The following is a 17,500-nucleotide window of genomic DNA, read 5'->3' as shown; positions in this document are numbered from 1 at the left end:
ACTAAAAGGGAAAATAGATGAGCACGCATATGATTGCAATCAATTGGACTGATCGCCTCGCCCATTTTCAATCCTCAAAAAATCTAGGTTATTGGCCTTACCATTAAGTTTTTGAGCAAAGAAGGTTCGGTAGTATTTCTCTACTGCCTCTCTTCGGAATAGTGCTGGTTTACATGGAGGATCGATCAAGCTAAGTGCTGGCCCCAATTCTGCATCTGAATTGATTGAGTGGAATGAGGCAATTGAAAGCCTCTCTATTGTTGGATTCACAATTACCCTATGCTCGATGCTTTGATATGCACCATTGCTCAGAATCTGATAAACCAGTAATACTGTTAGCTCTTTCAAATATCTAGATTAATGCATAATTATTTTTTTCCTGTCAGGTTAATGCAATAAAAGGTGGAAAATGTGTAAGGAAATTGGTAGCTATATTGTGTTACCTCAATCATGTCCCCGATATTGACTACAAGTGCACCAGGGATGGGTTTTACAGGAACCCATATTCCATCTTTACGAATCTGAAGGCCTTCTGTTTCATTTAGCTGTAGTACAATTGTCAGAGCAGCAGCATCGGAATGTGGGGATAAACCTAAGACCTGCTGTGACTTAGGACATGGAGGATAGTAATTTATTCTCATTCTTTGTGAGCAATCATTGAATAACTCTTCCGTCTCATCATAATCCATATTTAGAGCTTTAGCCATTTTTCCCAGTAGACTCATGGTCAACTTTTTTATCCCCAGGGAGTAAGCTTCCAATGCCTCCCTACATAAAGACAAATAGATCACTTAAGATTAGTGGAGAAGGACCTTCCTCATGTGTGATTACTAAGAAATTATACCTTAGTAGTAGTGGTATCCCAGCGAATAATTGAGGCTTTCTCATGTTAATTGGTAGAGCTGTTATGTAAAACATGTCTGACCAATCAAGCTTCTGGCGATCTGAGACCACAAAGTGGTGTCCGAATCCCTCCATATTTCCTGGTTGCTGCCATATCTTCTTTTTCTCCTCCAATGGAAGTTCAAACAAGTTGCGTATTTCCGACTTCAATTGTTCAATTACCAGAGAACTAATTCTATGGCTTACCACCTAGAGGTCACAGAACAAAGCATAATGTAAGAAAATGCATATGTAGCTAGTACTTGTACACAATCTATCAAAAAAAATAAAATCATATGGATGTATAATCAAACTTAACTACTGACCAGTTCTCGGTAAACTACCTAAAATCAAAACTGGACATGATCAATTACTGGAACTCAAAATCCAGTCATAGTCTAGTGCATGCCGTGCATATTTACTTGTGTATCTAAAGGGAACTGCATTGAAAAGTATGCGCACAGTGATCATCTGTGGGGGGCAGTTCTGCCCCATCACAATGAAGTGTACGCTAAAGAGCCTAAACATCATGTTTATGTTTTCCCTTCGGCACACTCTTAACTCTTAATTAGTCTAATCAATCAGTCATTTCCGATAAAAATAAATAAAAGTATGGTGTGTATACGATTCACTATTTCACTAATAGTACGATTGGTTTGCTACAGTGAATAGTTCTTTAATTTCCTCAGATCCAACAGTACCTTAGATTTAAAATTGAAGCTTTTGTAATAGCAAAAACTTTGAGAAAGTTGGTACCTGAAAGAAGCCCCAGTGCTGGCAAGCAGAATGAAGATTCTCTAGTTCAGAATTCGCAGATTCTGATTCTCCAGAAAGTAGGCTTTCTAAGTCGATAATAGGTATGTTGTTCTTAGCAGAGGAGTCGGCACTGTGAGGATACTCATGATCAAGATTACTAGTACCATGGATGTATCGATCTGGGATTTCAGTGATCTTTTTTTAACCAACTCATGAACCGAAGGAACGTTGACTGTAGGTGAACTTTCGGAGCTCATTATTCTGTCCGGCAACGATCGATTAATCACTTCTGGCTTTCAAAATATGAATCTGACTCTGGCAAGTTTATGTTTTGCTTGCATAAACTAAGATGGGGATGTTGGCACATCACCTGAGATATATTCCTCCAAAAAAGTCTTTTGTTTATTATATGTCCGTGACTTTGTTTATTGTCTGCTGACCCTACTAACTTTCATTTCAACCACCCAGTTGGTTTTGGATGGTAATCTTTGATCTTTGATTTAGTTGTACAAATTTACCGCCAAGGTATAGACTTACGTGCATAGGAGTGAGGAACCGAGGTATTATAATTTTGTAGAAACTACTATATTTGTCCTATAATTTATAACTATAAAATTAATTAAGGTTATTAAATTAGAATAAAAAACAACCAAACAAACATATGCAACTGTCAAACACTGCATATTTATTTTGGAATTTGGTATATTGTATAAATAACCTATAGCTTCCTGCAAAGACCACATCGACATGATAACAACCGAGTTAACGAATATTAGACCAGCTTTTGGTTACCAAGAAAAGAGAAGGAAAAAGGAAACTAATTGTAACTACTGGAAATCCCGTAATACACCCAAATGATAAATACAACAACTCTAAGACATTAACAAGCAAACAAAATAGAAATGTTACTTTATTTATTTAGTCTAGATGATGATGATGATATTACAAGTATACCGTTACTTTATTTATTTGGTCTAGATGATGATGATGATATTACAAGTACACCGACTCACAAGAACCCAAACCTTCTTTCCCTCAACATGACCTCTCTAAATACAACATATCCAACCCCTTTTACAATGAACTAAGGTCTCTATTTATAGGAAAAACTAAATAGTGGGATACAACACATTTTACTTCGTCGGAAATCACACATTTTATGTGATTCTGCTTTATACTTCGCCCCAACCATTTTCAATAAAGTTATTCCACTCCTTTCGCCGATATGTTCGATAATTTGTCGGTACAGCTGTCCTATTTCTTGTACAACAATCCTGACTTCGTCTATCACTTTTTTCTTCGTGGGATATCTTCTGGCTCAAGTAATAGTACTTCTTCTATTAACATCTTGTATTCATCTCGTAGATTTCCGATAGAGTTTACTTCGCAGATCAAGTATTCACTAAAGTAGTTCTGACACTTGATTTGATCTATCACTGACATTTATTCTCGAAATTGATAAAAGATCATCTACTCTGGGATTTACTTCGTTATCTCGTTCGACCTCGTTCGACCACGTGGCGAGTAGGTTTTCTGTACCTGCATTTTGCATTTTCTTATTCCAGTCGTAGGGATCTAAGGATGGATAGAGAATCTTGCATTATATTTGAAACTGCCACGTCTCCGGTATTTTCGCTCTCCTGTTTCCCACGATTTTTTAACCGTCTATACCGGTTCCTCTTCTTTTATGACCCGCTACAGTCGGTGAGAAACTGTCTCACTATAAATATCTCGGTCTTCTTCTTCCCTTTTACTCCTTTCAGTCTTTGTTTTTCCTTCCTCTGCTGCTGCTCCTGCTGCTGTTTCATCATCTTTTGGTTAACGAATATTAGACCAGCTTTTGGTTACCAAGAAAAGAGAAGGAAAAAAGAACTAATGATAAAATATATTCAATTATAATCTAGCCGAGTAAATTTTTTTCCACCATGAAATCATAGCAAGGTGTGTTAGCAGTGTGGCAGGTTTTATCAGTCTTGTTTACAAGTCTAGTGTTACATTTTGCAAAAATTGATTCAGGGTTGAATGGTTTTGGTCCAGAAAATTGTTAGGTGTTCCAAATTAGCATATACCTCGTCACGTTGGAAGCACTTTCTAAATATTTCAACAGAGACAATTTTTAACTAAAAGACAAAATTGTTATACTTGGCTCAAACTATTTTTCCACTTAACTAGATCGATCACATATATACAGCATTGGCTCGTTTTCATTTACACGTGAAACCAGGTTTTGGCTTTTCATTGAAATGGCAGTGTAATTTACAGCCTGGTGTAATGTGAACTCTAATCGATGTTGTTTGAGTTAGAGAAGACCCTTTACACATCATTGTATATTAAGGGTGGACAATTGGTTTGGAATTGGGATACCAACTCATGCCTCAAAACCCGGCCAAGTAATGATAGTAATCTTTTGCATTTGAGTCCCAATTTCTACAAATTTTTATTCATGTGTTAAACTTAAAATGGCCAAACCAATACAGAAAAAGATTTTAACCAGTGCCCATACCAATGAAACAATCAACTGGAGTGATCAATCCTCATGAAATCTAAGTTATTGGTCTTCCCATTAAGTTTTAAAGCAAAGAAGTTTTGATAGTATTTCTCCACAGTCTCTCTTCGGAATAAAGCTGGTTTACATGGAGGATTGAGCAAGCTAAGTGCTGGACCAAATTCTGCATCTGGATTAATTGAATGGAATGTGGCAATTGAAAGCCTCTCTATTGTTGGATTCACCATTACTCTGTGCTCGATACTTGGATAGGCACCATTGCTCGGAATCTGCCAAACAAGTACTACTATTAGGTCTTTCAAATATTTGAATTAATGCATATTATGTTGTCAGGTTAATGCAATAAAAGGTGGAAAATGTGTAAAGAAATTTGTAACAGTAATGTGTTACCTCAATCATGTCTCCAATATTGACTACAAGTGCCCCAGGGATGGGTTTTACAGGAATCCATTTTCCATCTTTACGAATCTGAAGGCCTTCTGTTTCGTTAAGCTGAAGGACAATCGACAAAGCAGCAGCATCTGAATGAGGTGACATACCTAAGACCTGCTGTGACTTAGGACAAGGAGGATAGTAACTCAGTTTCATTCTCTGTGAACAATCATTAAATAACTCCTCCATCTCATCAGAATCCATCTTTAGAGATTTAGCCATTTTCCCTAGTAGAATCATGTTCAGGTTTCTTAATCCCAAGGAGTAAGCTTCCAAGGCCTCCCTGCATAGATCACTTAAGGTTAACGGAGAAGCTCAAACCTTCAAACGTGGCACGAGTGTCCTTTGCAAAAAGTGACACTGTGATTATTGAGGAATTTATGTGTATACCTTAGTAATAGCGGTATCCCGGAAAATAAATGAGGCTTTCTCAATTTAGTTGGTAGGGATGTTATGTAAAACATGTCTGACCAATCAAGTTTCTGGTCATCTGAAACCACAAAGTGTTGCCCAAATCCCTCCGTATTTCCTGGTTCCTGACATAGCTTCCTTTTCTCCTCTACTGGAAGTTCAAAGAAATTCTGTATTTCCGACTTTAGTTTCTCAGTGACTAAAGAGCTAATTCCATGGTTTACCACCTAGAGACAGAACAAAAAATAATTTTAGAAAATCATTCATATGTTGCCAGTACTTGTAAATAGTTACTATCAAAAAGTAAGAAACAGAAAGGACGTCCAAGTCAACAAGGTAAATTAACGGTCAAGTACCTAAACATACGAGCATCTCCGGTGAGATCTTGGAAAATTACTAAATTTTAGGCCACATAGGATTTTTTGTGTTTTAACATAAGATTGGGTACATGACCAAGTGCCAGAACACAAAAGCCAGGCTTAATTTAGTATATGTGGCGTGTACGTAGTTGTATGTCCTAATCAATTTTCTTAAGACTTGCCTGAAAGAAGCCCCAGTGCTGGCAAGCAGAATGAAGATTTTCCAATTCAGAATCTGCTGATACTGATTCTCCAGAAAGCAGGCCTTCTACGTCGATAACAGGTAAAGTGTACTTATCTATGGAGTCGTCACTGTGATCAACAGGTATATTGTACTTAGCTGTGGAGTCGTCAGTGTGATCAAGATCACTAGTACGGATGTATCGATCTGGGATTTCGGTGATCTCTTCTTTGACCAACTCATACACCGAAGGCACGACTATAGGTGGACTTCCACAGCTCATCATATCGATTAATGACTTCCGGCCTTTTGAAATTATTTATCTGACTCTGGTAATTCTATGGTTTGTTTGCATAACCAAACCATAGCTACTTATAAACTAAGATAGGGTTGTTGGCACTTGACCTGAGATATATTAATTCTCCCAAGTCTTTCTGTTTTTATATTGAAAATGTAATAATAATTCTATGTTACATGCATTAATGGTCAGGTAATGTTGCAATTTGGTATATTGTGTATGCTTAACCTCCAGGCACCAGCGAAGGCAACATGATAAGAACAGAGTTAACAAATATATTCTGCTCGATAATCGGTTCAGTGTGACAGTGAAGGAAAACCTAATTAGTTCAATTATTAGTGCTCCAATTATATGTTCTCTACCTAACGAAATATTAATAATTTTACGACTTTTATTCGTTTGTTTTTGGCCCGATCTTAAGGTTTTGATTCCCCGACTTTCTAAATCATTAACTGTCCGGAAATACACAAATAAAAATTGGGAAAAATATCGTTTGGTCATTTTATAGGTGGGCCCATGTCTGTTTAGTCCTTTGGTCAAACGTCTTTACTGTTTGGTCCATAATTATTTAAAAATATTAAACTAACAAAAGTACCCTTCCGTGTTAATTTTTGCTTATTTTCTTGTAAAAGTTCATTCCAGAAAATGAAGTCCATATAAAAAACTAAAAAAACAGACTTCATTCCAGAAAAATAAAAGTCCATATAAACCTAAAAAACAAATTTCATTCCACAAAATAAAAACCTAAAAAACCAGACCTCATTTCAGAAATGAAGTCCATATAAAAACCTAAAAAACAGACTTCATTCCAGATTTGAAGTCCATATAAAACCTAAAAAAAACAGACTTCATTCCCAGAAATGAAGTCCATATAAAACCGTATAAAAAACAGACTTCATTCCAGAAAATGAAGTCCATATAAAAACCTAAAAAACAGACTTCATTTCAGAAATGAAGTCCATATAAAACCTAAAAATAACAAACTTCATTCCTGAAGTCCATATAAAAACCTATACAAAACAGATTTCATTCCTGAAATGAAGTCCATATAAAAACCTATACAAACCAGACTTCATTTCTGGAATGAAGTCCATATAAACATCAGCAACATCATCTTCATCTTCAACAACATCAGCAACAACAAAAACTTCATCAAAAATTCAAACCAGGCTTCATTTCTGGGAATGAACTCTATATAAAAACAGACTTCATTTCTGGAATGAACTGCAGCATCATCATCTTCGTCTTCAACAGCAGCAGAAACATTGTCGTCTTCAAAAACACCATCGTCTTCATCATCAAACAGCAGCAGTAGCGGATTTGGTTCATTTTTTTGATGAACTTCATCGTCTTCATCGTCAACAGTAGCAGCAGTTGATTACGATCTTGATTTTCTTGATCAACTCCATCGTCTTCATCGTCAACAACAGCAACAACAACAAAACTTCATCTTCTTCATCATTATCACCATCAACAGAGACAAAAAATCATTCAAGAATCAAGATCGTAATCAACAAAAAACAGAAATAATTTCTCAAAAAATCATCAGCACAATCTTTAACAGCAACAACAGATTTGAGAAATGAAAGATATAGAAGTAATCTTCAATAGTAGCAAACAACACAAAAAAAATAAAAACCTTAGAAAAAATGGCGGAGGCGGAGAAGAAGAAAAGAGAGAACCGTGAGGAGAGAGAGTGTAAATCTGAGAAATGATTTCTCTCTCTCTCACCAATTGACTTTATATATGGTCATTATCCAAAAGGGTATTTCTGCCACTACAAGATGACATTTACATCATCCATGACATCAGCATAGGACCAAATGATAATTTTTAGGACCAAACTATAATTTAATTTCCCGAATAGGACCAAACAGATAATTGACTGGGTCAATTGGACTAGTCTCGTCCTAATATATTATTCCTAGGACTATATGGTATTTCCTACATAAAAATTCACAAAATTGGTTAAAAAAACCAAAACCAATAATTCCTGGGCGAAAAGGACACTTAGATTTTAATACTGTTTAAATGGACAAAAATTTAAAAATAGCCAGGATGTAACCACTTTCATCCTTCCAATTTTCAAATACTTTTTCTTATTTTTAATTTACACATGATGCATCCAGTTTCATCCTTGCTATTTTTTAAGTTTAAGCCAGGATGATTCCAGTTTCATCCTTACTATTTTATTTTGGTCCATTTCACCCATATTAATTTTTACTCGTCCATTTGAACCATGTTTTAAACATATTTGGACAAATGATCCGATTTCCGATAAAAATTCTCTTGCAAACAGAAAACCAGCCTCACGTTGGATTATGAACTTCGTATCATGAAATAGTACGTGAATGACATTATTAACAGATCCCCCGTCTATGATTTTATAAAATTAATTAATATTCTTACTGATATTACTAGCTTTCATCAAACCTCTTACATCCACCATATATATTATGAACAGCCACCTCGATTTTTCAAATTGTTTCTTAACAACAATATACCTATTGCTTTAGCTATTTCGTAAAACCTCTTCCATCCACCAGCTATGAACAGCGAACTTCATTGTCAAATTTTTTCTTAGTTAACAACAATATGCTATCACATCAGCATTTTAACTGTCAGGTTAGCTAGGTTGGCGCTTTGGACCCCCATAAACTATTTTTTGTTGCCGGCTGTTGTCCCCTTATTCAATGATTGTCAACAAATTAAAACAACTCATCAGGGGCGGGGCGAGAGATCTAATTTAGGGGAAGCAAAAAAAATTGGGGTGCAATTATGATAAAATTGGCTTAAAACCTAATTTTTTTTAAAAATTTTGGCTTTGGAACCAGTGTGCACACCCTTGCTATACACTAGCTCCGCTCCTGTTCCTAATTAAGGGATTGGCAAATCAAAGATTTGTTAATTTTGATGCCACTATGGGACGGGAAGATGGGTAATTTTGTTGGTTTCCACAGGAAGAGCGCGCGTCTATAAACTTGGGCCACGCTGCTGGAGAAGAATTGTCAGCGGCCGAAGTTAGCCGTGCGGCTTATCTTTAGCCGCTGGCAATCGGCCGCTGGCAATTTTCTCCAGTCGCGCGTACCAAGGACCAAGGTGAACCGTTCAACGGATACATTCAACGGCTGTTTTTGAATTCCTTATAGTTTTTTATTTTTTCACTCATTTTGAATCACATCTTCTCCGCATCATTCTGTTTATTTAAAAATTTCCTAATCACATTCCAAAATTTCAAGCATTTGGCAACTCCACAACCAAGACCTACTAGAGTTCATGCTGTCAAGTTTATAATGGATGAAGATGAATCAATGTTTGAATTATGTACACTTTACAAAAGATGTTATCATTGGTTGCAAGCAGCAAGGAACCTCATTTTATAACAAAACTTTGGAAAAAAAAATTGTGAAAAAAACAGTAACATCAATGTTCGTGATAGTGATGGATTTTCTCATCATTTTCATAGTATTATTAAAGATGTTATTGAATATGTATCTTTGATAGTGCAATTGTATTGAGGAAAAAAAAAAAGTAAAAGGGGAGGTCAACCGGATGAGGTGAGAACAGACTTATATCTCACTCAGGTAGAATTTTCAGCCTAAATTATCTTTCCAAATTGCAGGAACAAAAATACCGAGAAGAATAACAAAGAACCCACCAATCTACATTCCTGCATGCAAGTTGTTTCAACAATATACGAAGGAACTTAAAATATTTAATCCATCTGTATTGCAAGGTAATCAATTGCCAACACATACACCCTATGATCCAGTTTCACGGGATTTTAGGAATGGTGAATCTTTTTAAATAGTTTCACTTCTTTAAATCTTTCTTTAAATTTTCTTTCAAACAATATAAACTATTTACCGTAATTAAAATAAAACAACATTTAATTAATAAAAATTCAATTGGCTTGGTTTTGACCAGCGCGCATAGCTCCTTTTCAATTCCAAAAGGACACAGTTAGATTTTCCTTGAGTTGTTCATAGAGTTCGTGATTTTGAATTTTGTCAGTGGTATATCTATATTTCTTTGCAAGAAGACCATGAAAAACTGTAAGATTAGGCCGCTAATTTTCTTCTTCATAAATATTGTAGGTAGGGGCCATAAATGAAAAACTCAATGACCATGTTATGGGCCTATTTAAATAGTTCTTCATGAAAAACTCAATGACCATGTTATGGAGGATTTTGCAAGTTAGCATCAATTTATCCATCTTTTAAAGATTAAAAAAAAGACACGGGCCATAAATGATCGCGAACTTCCTTTTTAGAATTTCAAATGAATGTTTCAACATCTTTCTTCAGAGCCATTTTGTGTGTGTGTCGAAATACTTATCCTTCATAGTCCAATTAAATATGTCTCGACTGTAGGCTCGAACTAAAGTAGACCATGCGGATAGATTCCTTCTACCGGATTATAACTGTAGTTATGATTGTTGATGGTGACATTACAATGTGGTGCGAGCCTATGCTTAAGATCTTCAAATAAATGTGATTTATGCAAAACATTAATGTTATTTTTTGAACTCGTAATTCAAAAGAAAAATAAAAATGACCAAATCCAATAATTATGAGGAGATTTCAATGTTACAATTAGTTTTGGGTACTGACCCATTGTATTGATCTTCCTATTCAACATGACATGAATGCATGCAATTAAGACTACCTAGCATTCCCGAAAATCCTCTAATTGTGTTCAGGGAAACAATTCTATTAATATCTATCTGAGTAGGTTTTCGTGGTAAAAATTGACCAAAATGGTCGATTATTGTTTTGCAAAACATTAGGGGTACCTAAATAACGTAGTTTTGTATATATGAACGTACCCATCCACATAATATTTAGAGGATAAAGTGATCTTTTGTTCGAGACTAAAGTCTTGTATATGTCGTGCATCATACTGATAATTAAATAGAGTTTTTGCCTACTAAAGCCCAACAATAATCCTTTTGGTCAAGTTACGGCTCATGTAAATAAACTTTGAAAATCTGCATCAGAAAACACACATCCGTGATTAAAATAATCATGCATCATTTAAAGGAATAACTGATAGTGAAAACTTCTTTTGGATCTAAAGGCATAACTCATCCATGAATGTAACACAATATTTCAACGTCTTCTCGACTCATTTGCATGTTCATCAAATTGAGCAAAATATCTAAACACGCTTCTTGCTTTTCTTCTCTTCCGTACAAGGTTCGTCCATTTCCATTTTTTCATCTGAAGAATTGAATTTAGGATCCACAGTTGAAAAATATTGATTGAAATTGAAGGAAAGTTGATATATGTAAAAGAGTGATGTGATTTGGTCAAAATTTGAGAAATTTTATAGGGAAAAAAGTTTTCTGGTAAGTTACCACTCGGAAACAAGTGGTTGGCGCCGGAAGAAACACCGCCTGTGTTTGAAGGTAAGACGCCAGCGGTTGAACCCAAAATGTTGGTGACCTATATCCCGTCATGCTTCCGAACTCCCAATCCACGCTTCATGTATTATCGCCAACTACATATTATTGTAGTGGAGAATCACTTTTACCCATTCAGGTGGCTGACCATAGCTGTTTTTAGGCATACCACTTTCTTTCTAGGCATACCAAGTGAATACAAAAAGGGATGTCAAATAACAAAATCAGAAAGCCCCTTAACCAAATTTTTTTATAATGACAAATCTGCCCTTTATGTATTAGTGTTAATAATCTGGATTAGTGATTAAGATAATTTTCAGATTCAATGGAGGGAAAAAAATTTATTGAGAAGGAGAGAAGGAGAAAGTGAGAAAAAAAAATTCTTGATTCAATGGAGGATGAGGAGGGTCATTCTTCATACAAAAAACCTAGGAAAATACATATCAACTACAACAATGATTCCCAAATGGCTGAATTCTTAGATTATGAGAATGATTTTACACAAACTCAAACTCAAACTCAAGAACAAACTCAAGGTGATGAACATTTCGGCTTACATATATGAGCCGAACCGATCCCTTGATGAAAGTTCGGCTAGCTGAAACTGTTTAGATATGCGCCGAACATATATTTTCCACTTCCAACCCATTTGCTAGACACTAGTTTGACTTGTATAAAATTTTCCTAGAAAGCCGAATCTATTCCTGAGAGTTCTGGAATAAAAAATGTTAATGGTTCGGCTTATATAATGAAAATCGTATCAGCCGAACTGTTCATATACATTTTCAGGCTGAAAATTTGAAGAACATTTCGGCTTAAATAACAACAACATTGTGCGCCGAACCTAGGTTCGGCTCACAACGCACCTAAATTATGCGCCGAACCTAGGTTCGGCTCACAACTCACCTAAGTTATGCGCCGAACCTTGATCTGAAACCGTCTAAAACCTTAAGTTTTATGGAATTAACCCTATTGAATCGATTAAAAACATCAAATAAGAGATTGGGTTTGTAGAACTTACTTTCTTATCCTATGGAACTTACTTATTTTCGTGAATCGACGATTAATCACGGCGATGAAAATCATAAAGAGTTTGTGTTTTTTCACTAAGGTTCGGCGAGTCTGGAATATGTTCGGCTTAATATATCAGCCCAACCCACCTGGATATTGACAACTATGAACAGTTCGGCAAGCTGAAAGTGTTATTATTATGAGCCGAACCAACTAGTTCGGCTTGTTTAAAAATGTCATAATGAGCCGAACCTAATCATGTGTGATCTAGAAGAAAAATTATGTGAGGTTCGGCTTATGTTGAGAAAATCGTAAGCGTCGAACCTCGTAAATGTGCTATGTTCGACACATATTATGATTATCGAATACGCCGAACCCCTATGCATCTTTATCTGTGACTAGGTTCGTCTTGAAATTTCATGTCGAACTGTTCATATACACTTACAGGAAGCTTTTGTGAAGAACAGTTCGGCTAAAAACGTAACTCAATTTTGAGCCGAACCCAACACCGTAACCGTCATTTAATCGATGAAAACAGCAAATAGGAGATTGGTTTCGTAAAACTTACTTTCTTATCCTCATTTACGGAGTTGGAGATGCAGTTGGTCAATTTCTGGTTCAATTGGTGGTTGATTTTCAGTTTCTACACCTTCATTTTCAATTGGTTCTTTTTCTTCAATTGATGGATTAGAAGACGATTTAGTTTTCCGAGTCCCCAGCTTTTATTTGTACGAGTCATTATGTAGTTGAGTTTAATCGACGATCAAATTTTTACGAATCGACAATTAATCACGGTGATGAATATTTTTTTCACGGGAGAGGAAGAGTTCGACTAGAGGAGGAAGAAGAAGAGATGTTAAGGAAAACTGATTTTAATTTTTTAGAAAACTGATTTTAGATTTTCGTATTAAAGGTATATAGGTAATTGAGCTACCCATAGGTTACCCCTTATAAGGTCATCCAAGTTAGGCATACCATTTTGTATGCCTAGAAAGAAAATGGTATGCCTAAAAACAGCCTTCTTATAAATTTTGCAAATTCGTGTAGCGACTGTCCTTAAAAAAATTGATAGTCTAACGCCCCAAAGCAAAGCCTTAATTGCTTTCTTTGCCTCAGAGAGGTTCTGATAAGATCCGTATATTTGTATAAGGGCATATTCGGTGTCACATTTTGGATTATTGAAAGTTCTTTTATTTATGTTTTTCCCTTCAGATTAAAAAAGAACCATTTTTTGGGACCATGGTTTTTTGGAGCCCATGGTCTTATTAGGTCACCTACCCTACAATGGTAAGAGATGTCCTAACAATAATTCTGCTTAGCAAGTTTACTAATTTTCCCTTAACCTAATTAACATTAACCCTACTAACCCTAACTGTGATACATTAACCATAATCTAAAAAAAAAAAAAACTGCCGCACCCACTCACCCATTCCCTACTCGTCTTCCTCTTCCTCTCTTCTTCTTCTTCTTCTTCATTTCAAACTCGTCTTCATCATCGATTCATAAAATTTTGTTTTTCATCGATTCGCGGGTATTTCTCGACAAACCCGTTCATTTTAATTTGTTTTTCATCGATTCAATTGAATAGAAATCATCAAAATAGGCTTGAAATGGTAGTTACAGTGTTGAGTTCGGTTAGAACGTGTTTTCTATTTGCCCTAGGTTCCTAACCGTACTCACTGAACTGAAGAACACGAAGAATAGTTCAGTTCTATGTGATTCAGAACTTAGTTACCGAACTGTAGAGTTCGGTTGTTTCGCAAAGAAATTGTAAAATTTCCATGTAACCGAACTGTAGGGTTAAAAAAATAGAAAGAAATTTTGAGGATGTAACCGAACCTTACCACTTTTCCCATTAGTTTTATTAATCTTATAACCGAACTCTGACCTATGAGTTCGGTTCGATCGCAAACATTTTAAAACCTCCATGTAACCGAACTGTGGGGTTAAAAACATAGAAATATTTTTTTGCTTGTTAGGTCCGGTTGGCTATGCTCTAAGTTCAAGTTTAAGAAACAACCGAACTTACTAACCTTAGTTCGGTTGGATCGCAGAAGCATGCAGTTTGCGATCTAACCGAACTCTTGAGTTATTGTAAACAAGGTTGTTCAGGTGAAGAGAAATTGCTACATCAGATTATGCGGTTGAGGCCAAAACATCTGAACAATCCTTATTTACAGTTATTTCAACAGTTCGGTTACCCAGTGAAATTATCGACAAAACCGAACTCATTCTTTCAAAGGAAAAATAGAGTTCGATTACGAGAAATTTTTTTACGAGCATACCGAACAAACTATTTCAACAGTGCGGTTACCCAGTGAACATAACGCTGCATGCCAGAACTTCCATTGATATGGAGTTCGGTAACCTTGCTACGTCTTATTACTTTCAACAGTTCGGTTACCCAATGAACATAATGGCTGACATATACCGCGGAAGTTCTATCTCAAATAACGGGCCTCTACTTTTAGAAAGTTAACCTTGCTACGTCTTATTACTTTTTAAGGGATAAAGATTCACTGACATGGTTATTATTACACTGTCATAAATTTGGATGACAATCTTCGGATGGAAAAAGAAAAACATATTATTAAAGAAATTATTATGAAATTTATTGTCGTTTAGGTTTTTATAAAAAATGAGCTGCAAAAATTTGATATGTAAAAATAATAATATCAAGCCTTCACCTTTAAGTTAAATTATAACTAACTAAATTAAAATTAGCTAAAGTAATGCATCAGAGATGAAAACCATCCAATCATCCAACTCAAGATCTTCATCATCTACATTAGAATCGCAAATTAAGGTGGACAGATTGTGGATATTCTTGATTTGCATTTACCTTTCGGTTAAATTCTTATGGTCACATCTCAAATTTCTGATTATTCGCCGTAGAAAGTGTCAATTGAAAGAAGCTATTTCTGTTTGCACAATTTTTTCTTGCAAAACAATTTTTTAAACTGATCTTACAAGTTCACTTGGAATTCCTTTGGCCACAACTTTTCTTTTCTTGGTATCCATGAACATTGACATTAGGGTTTGACCGTGGAGAGAGGTTAACCCCACATACGCCAGTAAAGGTTACCTCATGGTTATCTGGCGACACATAACCACAACTAACAAGGGATCTAATTAATTCATCATCCAGCTAAACTTGAGATATACTTCTTCATCACCATGGGAAGAAAAAGTCTGATTTTCAGCATAGCCTTCACCGGTTTGATTATGTTGTCTATTTCACGCAAGTTGTCGAACATTTTTCCCTTGATTATTTTTTTATTTACCTCTATTTCTCAAAATATAAGTGGTATTTTAGATTATTGCACCTAGATTTAAAATGGTGAGATAACATGTTAACAATTTCTGAGATACTCGCTTATTTTAAGGTTTTACCTATATATTCAGTACTCCAGCATTAAAATTTTCATTTTGACAACATTTCAGGAGTATTAAAACATTTCTTGTTAGTATATGTTTACAAGATGCTAAAACATCCCGCCAAAACTCAGGGTATTAACTACTTGTTGCACAAAATATCACAGATATGGAGATAGGGGTTTCAAAGCTTACTCAAATGTTACCGAAAGAGCCAATTGTATTGAACGCCCCAGGTGGATTAGCAACCTTAGTAAAGAATGGTAAAACCGAGACAAACTTACCCGACGGTAAGGTAAAAAGGGGTGGGATTGTAGGACTTACTGCAGTGAATGGGTTAGCCCGTGTAAATCATGGTGGGGGTGTAGGTGTGAACTTGGAAAAAAGTGAGATCACCCAGGGTCCAAAATATGAACATGCAGAAATCGCAAATGGAGTGGTGTCCGTGAAACGAAGATCAGAAGCTAAGGTGGACTTAGAAAAAGGTCAGGCAACTACTACTGACATAAAAACTGAAGGAGAAGTCCCCGGCGTGGCAAATGCGAATGCAGGTGCGTCAATTGGGGAAAATGTAAAGAATGGAAAGGCAACTAAGGATGTGTCTGGGGTGAAAAAGAGTAATGGAAATTATAAGTAGGATGCAGGCTGCAAATGAGGCCAGGGTTTGTTAATTTGGATTCGCATGTACTCATTTGGTTTCTTTCCTTCAAAATTCCTTTGATTTCACCAATGATATGTAATTTGGTGTGGTTGGCATGTTTTCGATTTATATAAAGGTAAGGTTTTTGTTTAATGCACGACTACTAGTCTACTACATTCTATCCATATTTGGAAACTACAGATGTTTAATTTTTTTCAATTCTTATTTTAATTCTTGTTCTTTTTGTTTCAACTCAAAACTAATTCAAATAATAACGCGGTTACGAATGAGTTTTAGTTTCATCCACACAAACAAAAGTCTGTTATAGATGTCTATATGAACCTTACAGGTTATTTGTCTTTTCTTGACTTATCTAAATATTAATAGCATATGAATTTACCTCAAAAAGTATTCAATAGTAGAGTTACTTGAAACTTTTAAGTCGACTCAGAGAAGTGCCCTCCGAATCATATGTATCAGCGGAGCCAAACCTCGAATCAGACATGAAAAAATGAAAAAACAAATGATTTGTCATCCTGTTGGGCTAAATAAAATTCATAATCTGATTCAGACCTCCGAGTCAGATCCAAAGAAACAACTCGTCTAGCACATAAAGCCAACTCAGTTGTGGCCGACTAGTTTAGCACCGAGTCTATCAGTTCTGGTGAACTGCCTCTGTAATTACTGAAGCTCATGTAAGAAAATTAAAATTTATCCAATCAAACAAACATCATGCAACTGTCAAAGACTGCATATTTATTTTGCAATTTGATATATTTAACCTCCAGCCTCCAGCAAAGACGACATCGACATGATAACAACCGAGTTAACGAATATTACACCAAGTTTTTGGTTACCAAGAAAGGAAAAAAAAAAGGAAAAAATAACAAAAAAAACATGAAGAAAATCTATTAAGTTATTGGTTCATTAATCATTCATTAGCCGAGTAGTTTTCTTTTGCACGATGAAATTACAGCGAGCGAGGTGTGTTAGCAGTGTGGCAGGTTTTATCACGTCTTATTTACAAGTCTAATGTTGCATTTCACAAAATTAAATCAGGGTTGAATGGTTTTGGTCCGAAAAATTGTTAGGTGTTCCAAATTAGCATATACCTGCTGTGCACGTTGGAAGCACTTTCTAAATAATTCAACAGACAATCTTAATTAATTCATACCAATAATTACTTTTCTGTTTAGGGTATAAATCACTTCTACAAATAGGACATATCATGCACAAAATTTTCCT

General features: G+C 35.6%; 2 protein-coding genes across 2 annotated transcripts; both read right to left on the bottom strand.

Moving 5' to 3' along the window:
* LOC113340140 (protein SRG1-like) lies at window positions 1-1,895 on the bottom strand. Its single transcript, XM_026585346.1, has 4 exons — window positions 1,803-1,895; window positions 845-1,092; window positions 444-768; window positions 1-315 (listed from the first exon to the last, which is right to left on the bottom strand). The coding sequence occupies exons 1-4, from the start codon at window positions 1,893-1,895 to the stop codon at window positions 40-42; spliced, it is 942 nt and encodes a 313-aa protein (XP_026441131.1). The 3' UTR covers window positions 1-39.
* A 2,136-nt stretch (window positions 1,896-4,031) lies between these two features.
* On the bottom strand, window positions 4,032-5,879 carry LOC113339966 (protein SRG1-like). Its single transcript, XM_026585180.1, has 4 exons — window positions 5,529-5,879; window positions 4,967-5,214; window positions 4,535-4,859; window positions 4,032-4,413 (listed from the first exon to the last, which is right to left on the bottom strand). The coding sequence occupies exons 1-4, from the start codon at window positions 5,811-5,813 to the stop codon at window positions 4,153-4,155; spliced, it is 1,119 nt and encodes a 372-aa protein (XP_026440965.1). The 5' UTR covers window positions 5,814-5,879; the 3' UTR covers window positions 4,032-4,152.
* Between the last annotated feature and the right edge of the window lie 11,621 nt (window positions 5,880-17,500).

Source organism: Papaver somniferum, unplaced genomic scaffold (genome assembly GCF_003573695.1).
Source record: "Papaver somniferum cultivar HN1 unplaced genomic scaffold, ASM357369v1 unplaced-scaffold_21, whole genome shotgun sequence".
Lineage (NCBI taxonomy): Eukaryota > Viridiplantae > Streptophyta > Magnoliopsida > Ranunculales > Papaveraceae > Papaver > Papaver somniferum.
This window is presented reverse-complemented; position numbering and strand designations above follow the sequence as displayed.

Bases quoted from the DNA above. Each gene is read 5' to 3' on its own strand.
- LOC113340140 (XM_026585346.1), bottom strand. From the start codon at position 1,895: ATGAGCTCCGAAAGTTCACCTACAGTCAACGTTCCTTCGGTTCATGAG. The intron at 769-844 runs GTATAATTTCTT...GTCTTTATGTAG, and splicing joins GGGATACCACTACTACTAAG to GGAGGCATTGGAAGCTTACT. The intron at 316-443 runs GTAACACAATAT...CTGGTTTATCAG, and splicing joins ATATCGGGGACATGATTGAG to ATTCTGAGCAATGGTGCATA.
- LOC113339966 (XM_026585180.1), bottom strand. From the start codon at position 5,813: ATGATGAGCTGTGGAAGTCCACCTATAGTCGTGCCTTCGGTGTATGAG. The intron at 4,860-4,966 runs GTATACACATAA...TGATCTATGCAG, and splicing joins GGGATACCGCTATTACTAAG to GGAGGCCTTGGAAGCTTACT. The intron at 4,414-4,534 runs GTAACACATTAC...CTTGTTTGGCAG, and splicing joins ATATTGGAGACATGATTGAG to ATTCCGAGCAATGGTGCCTA.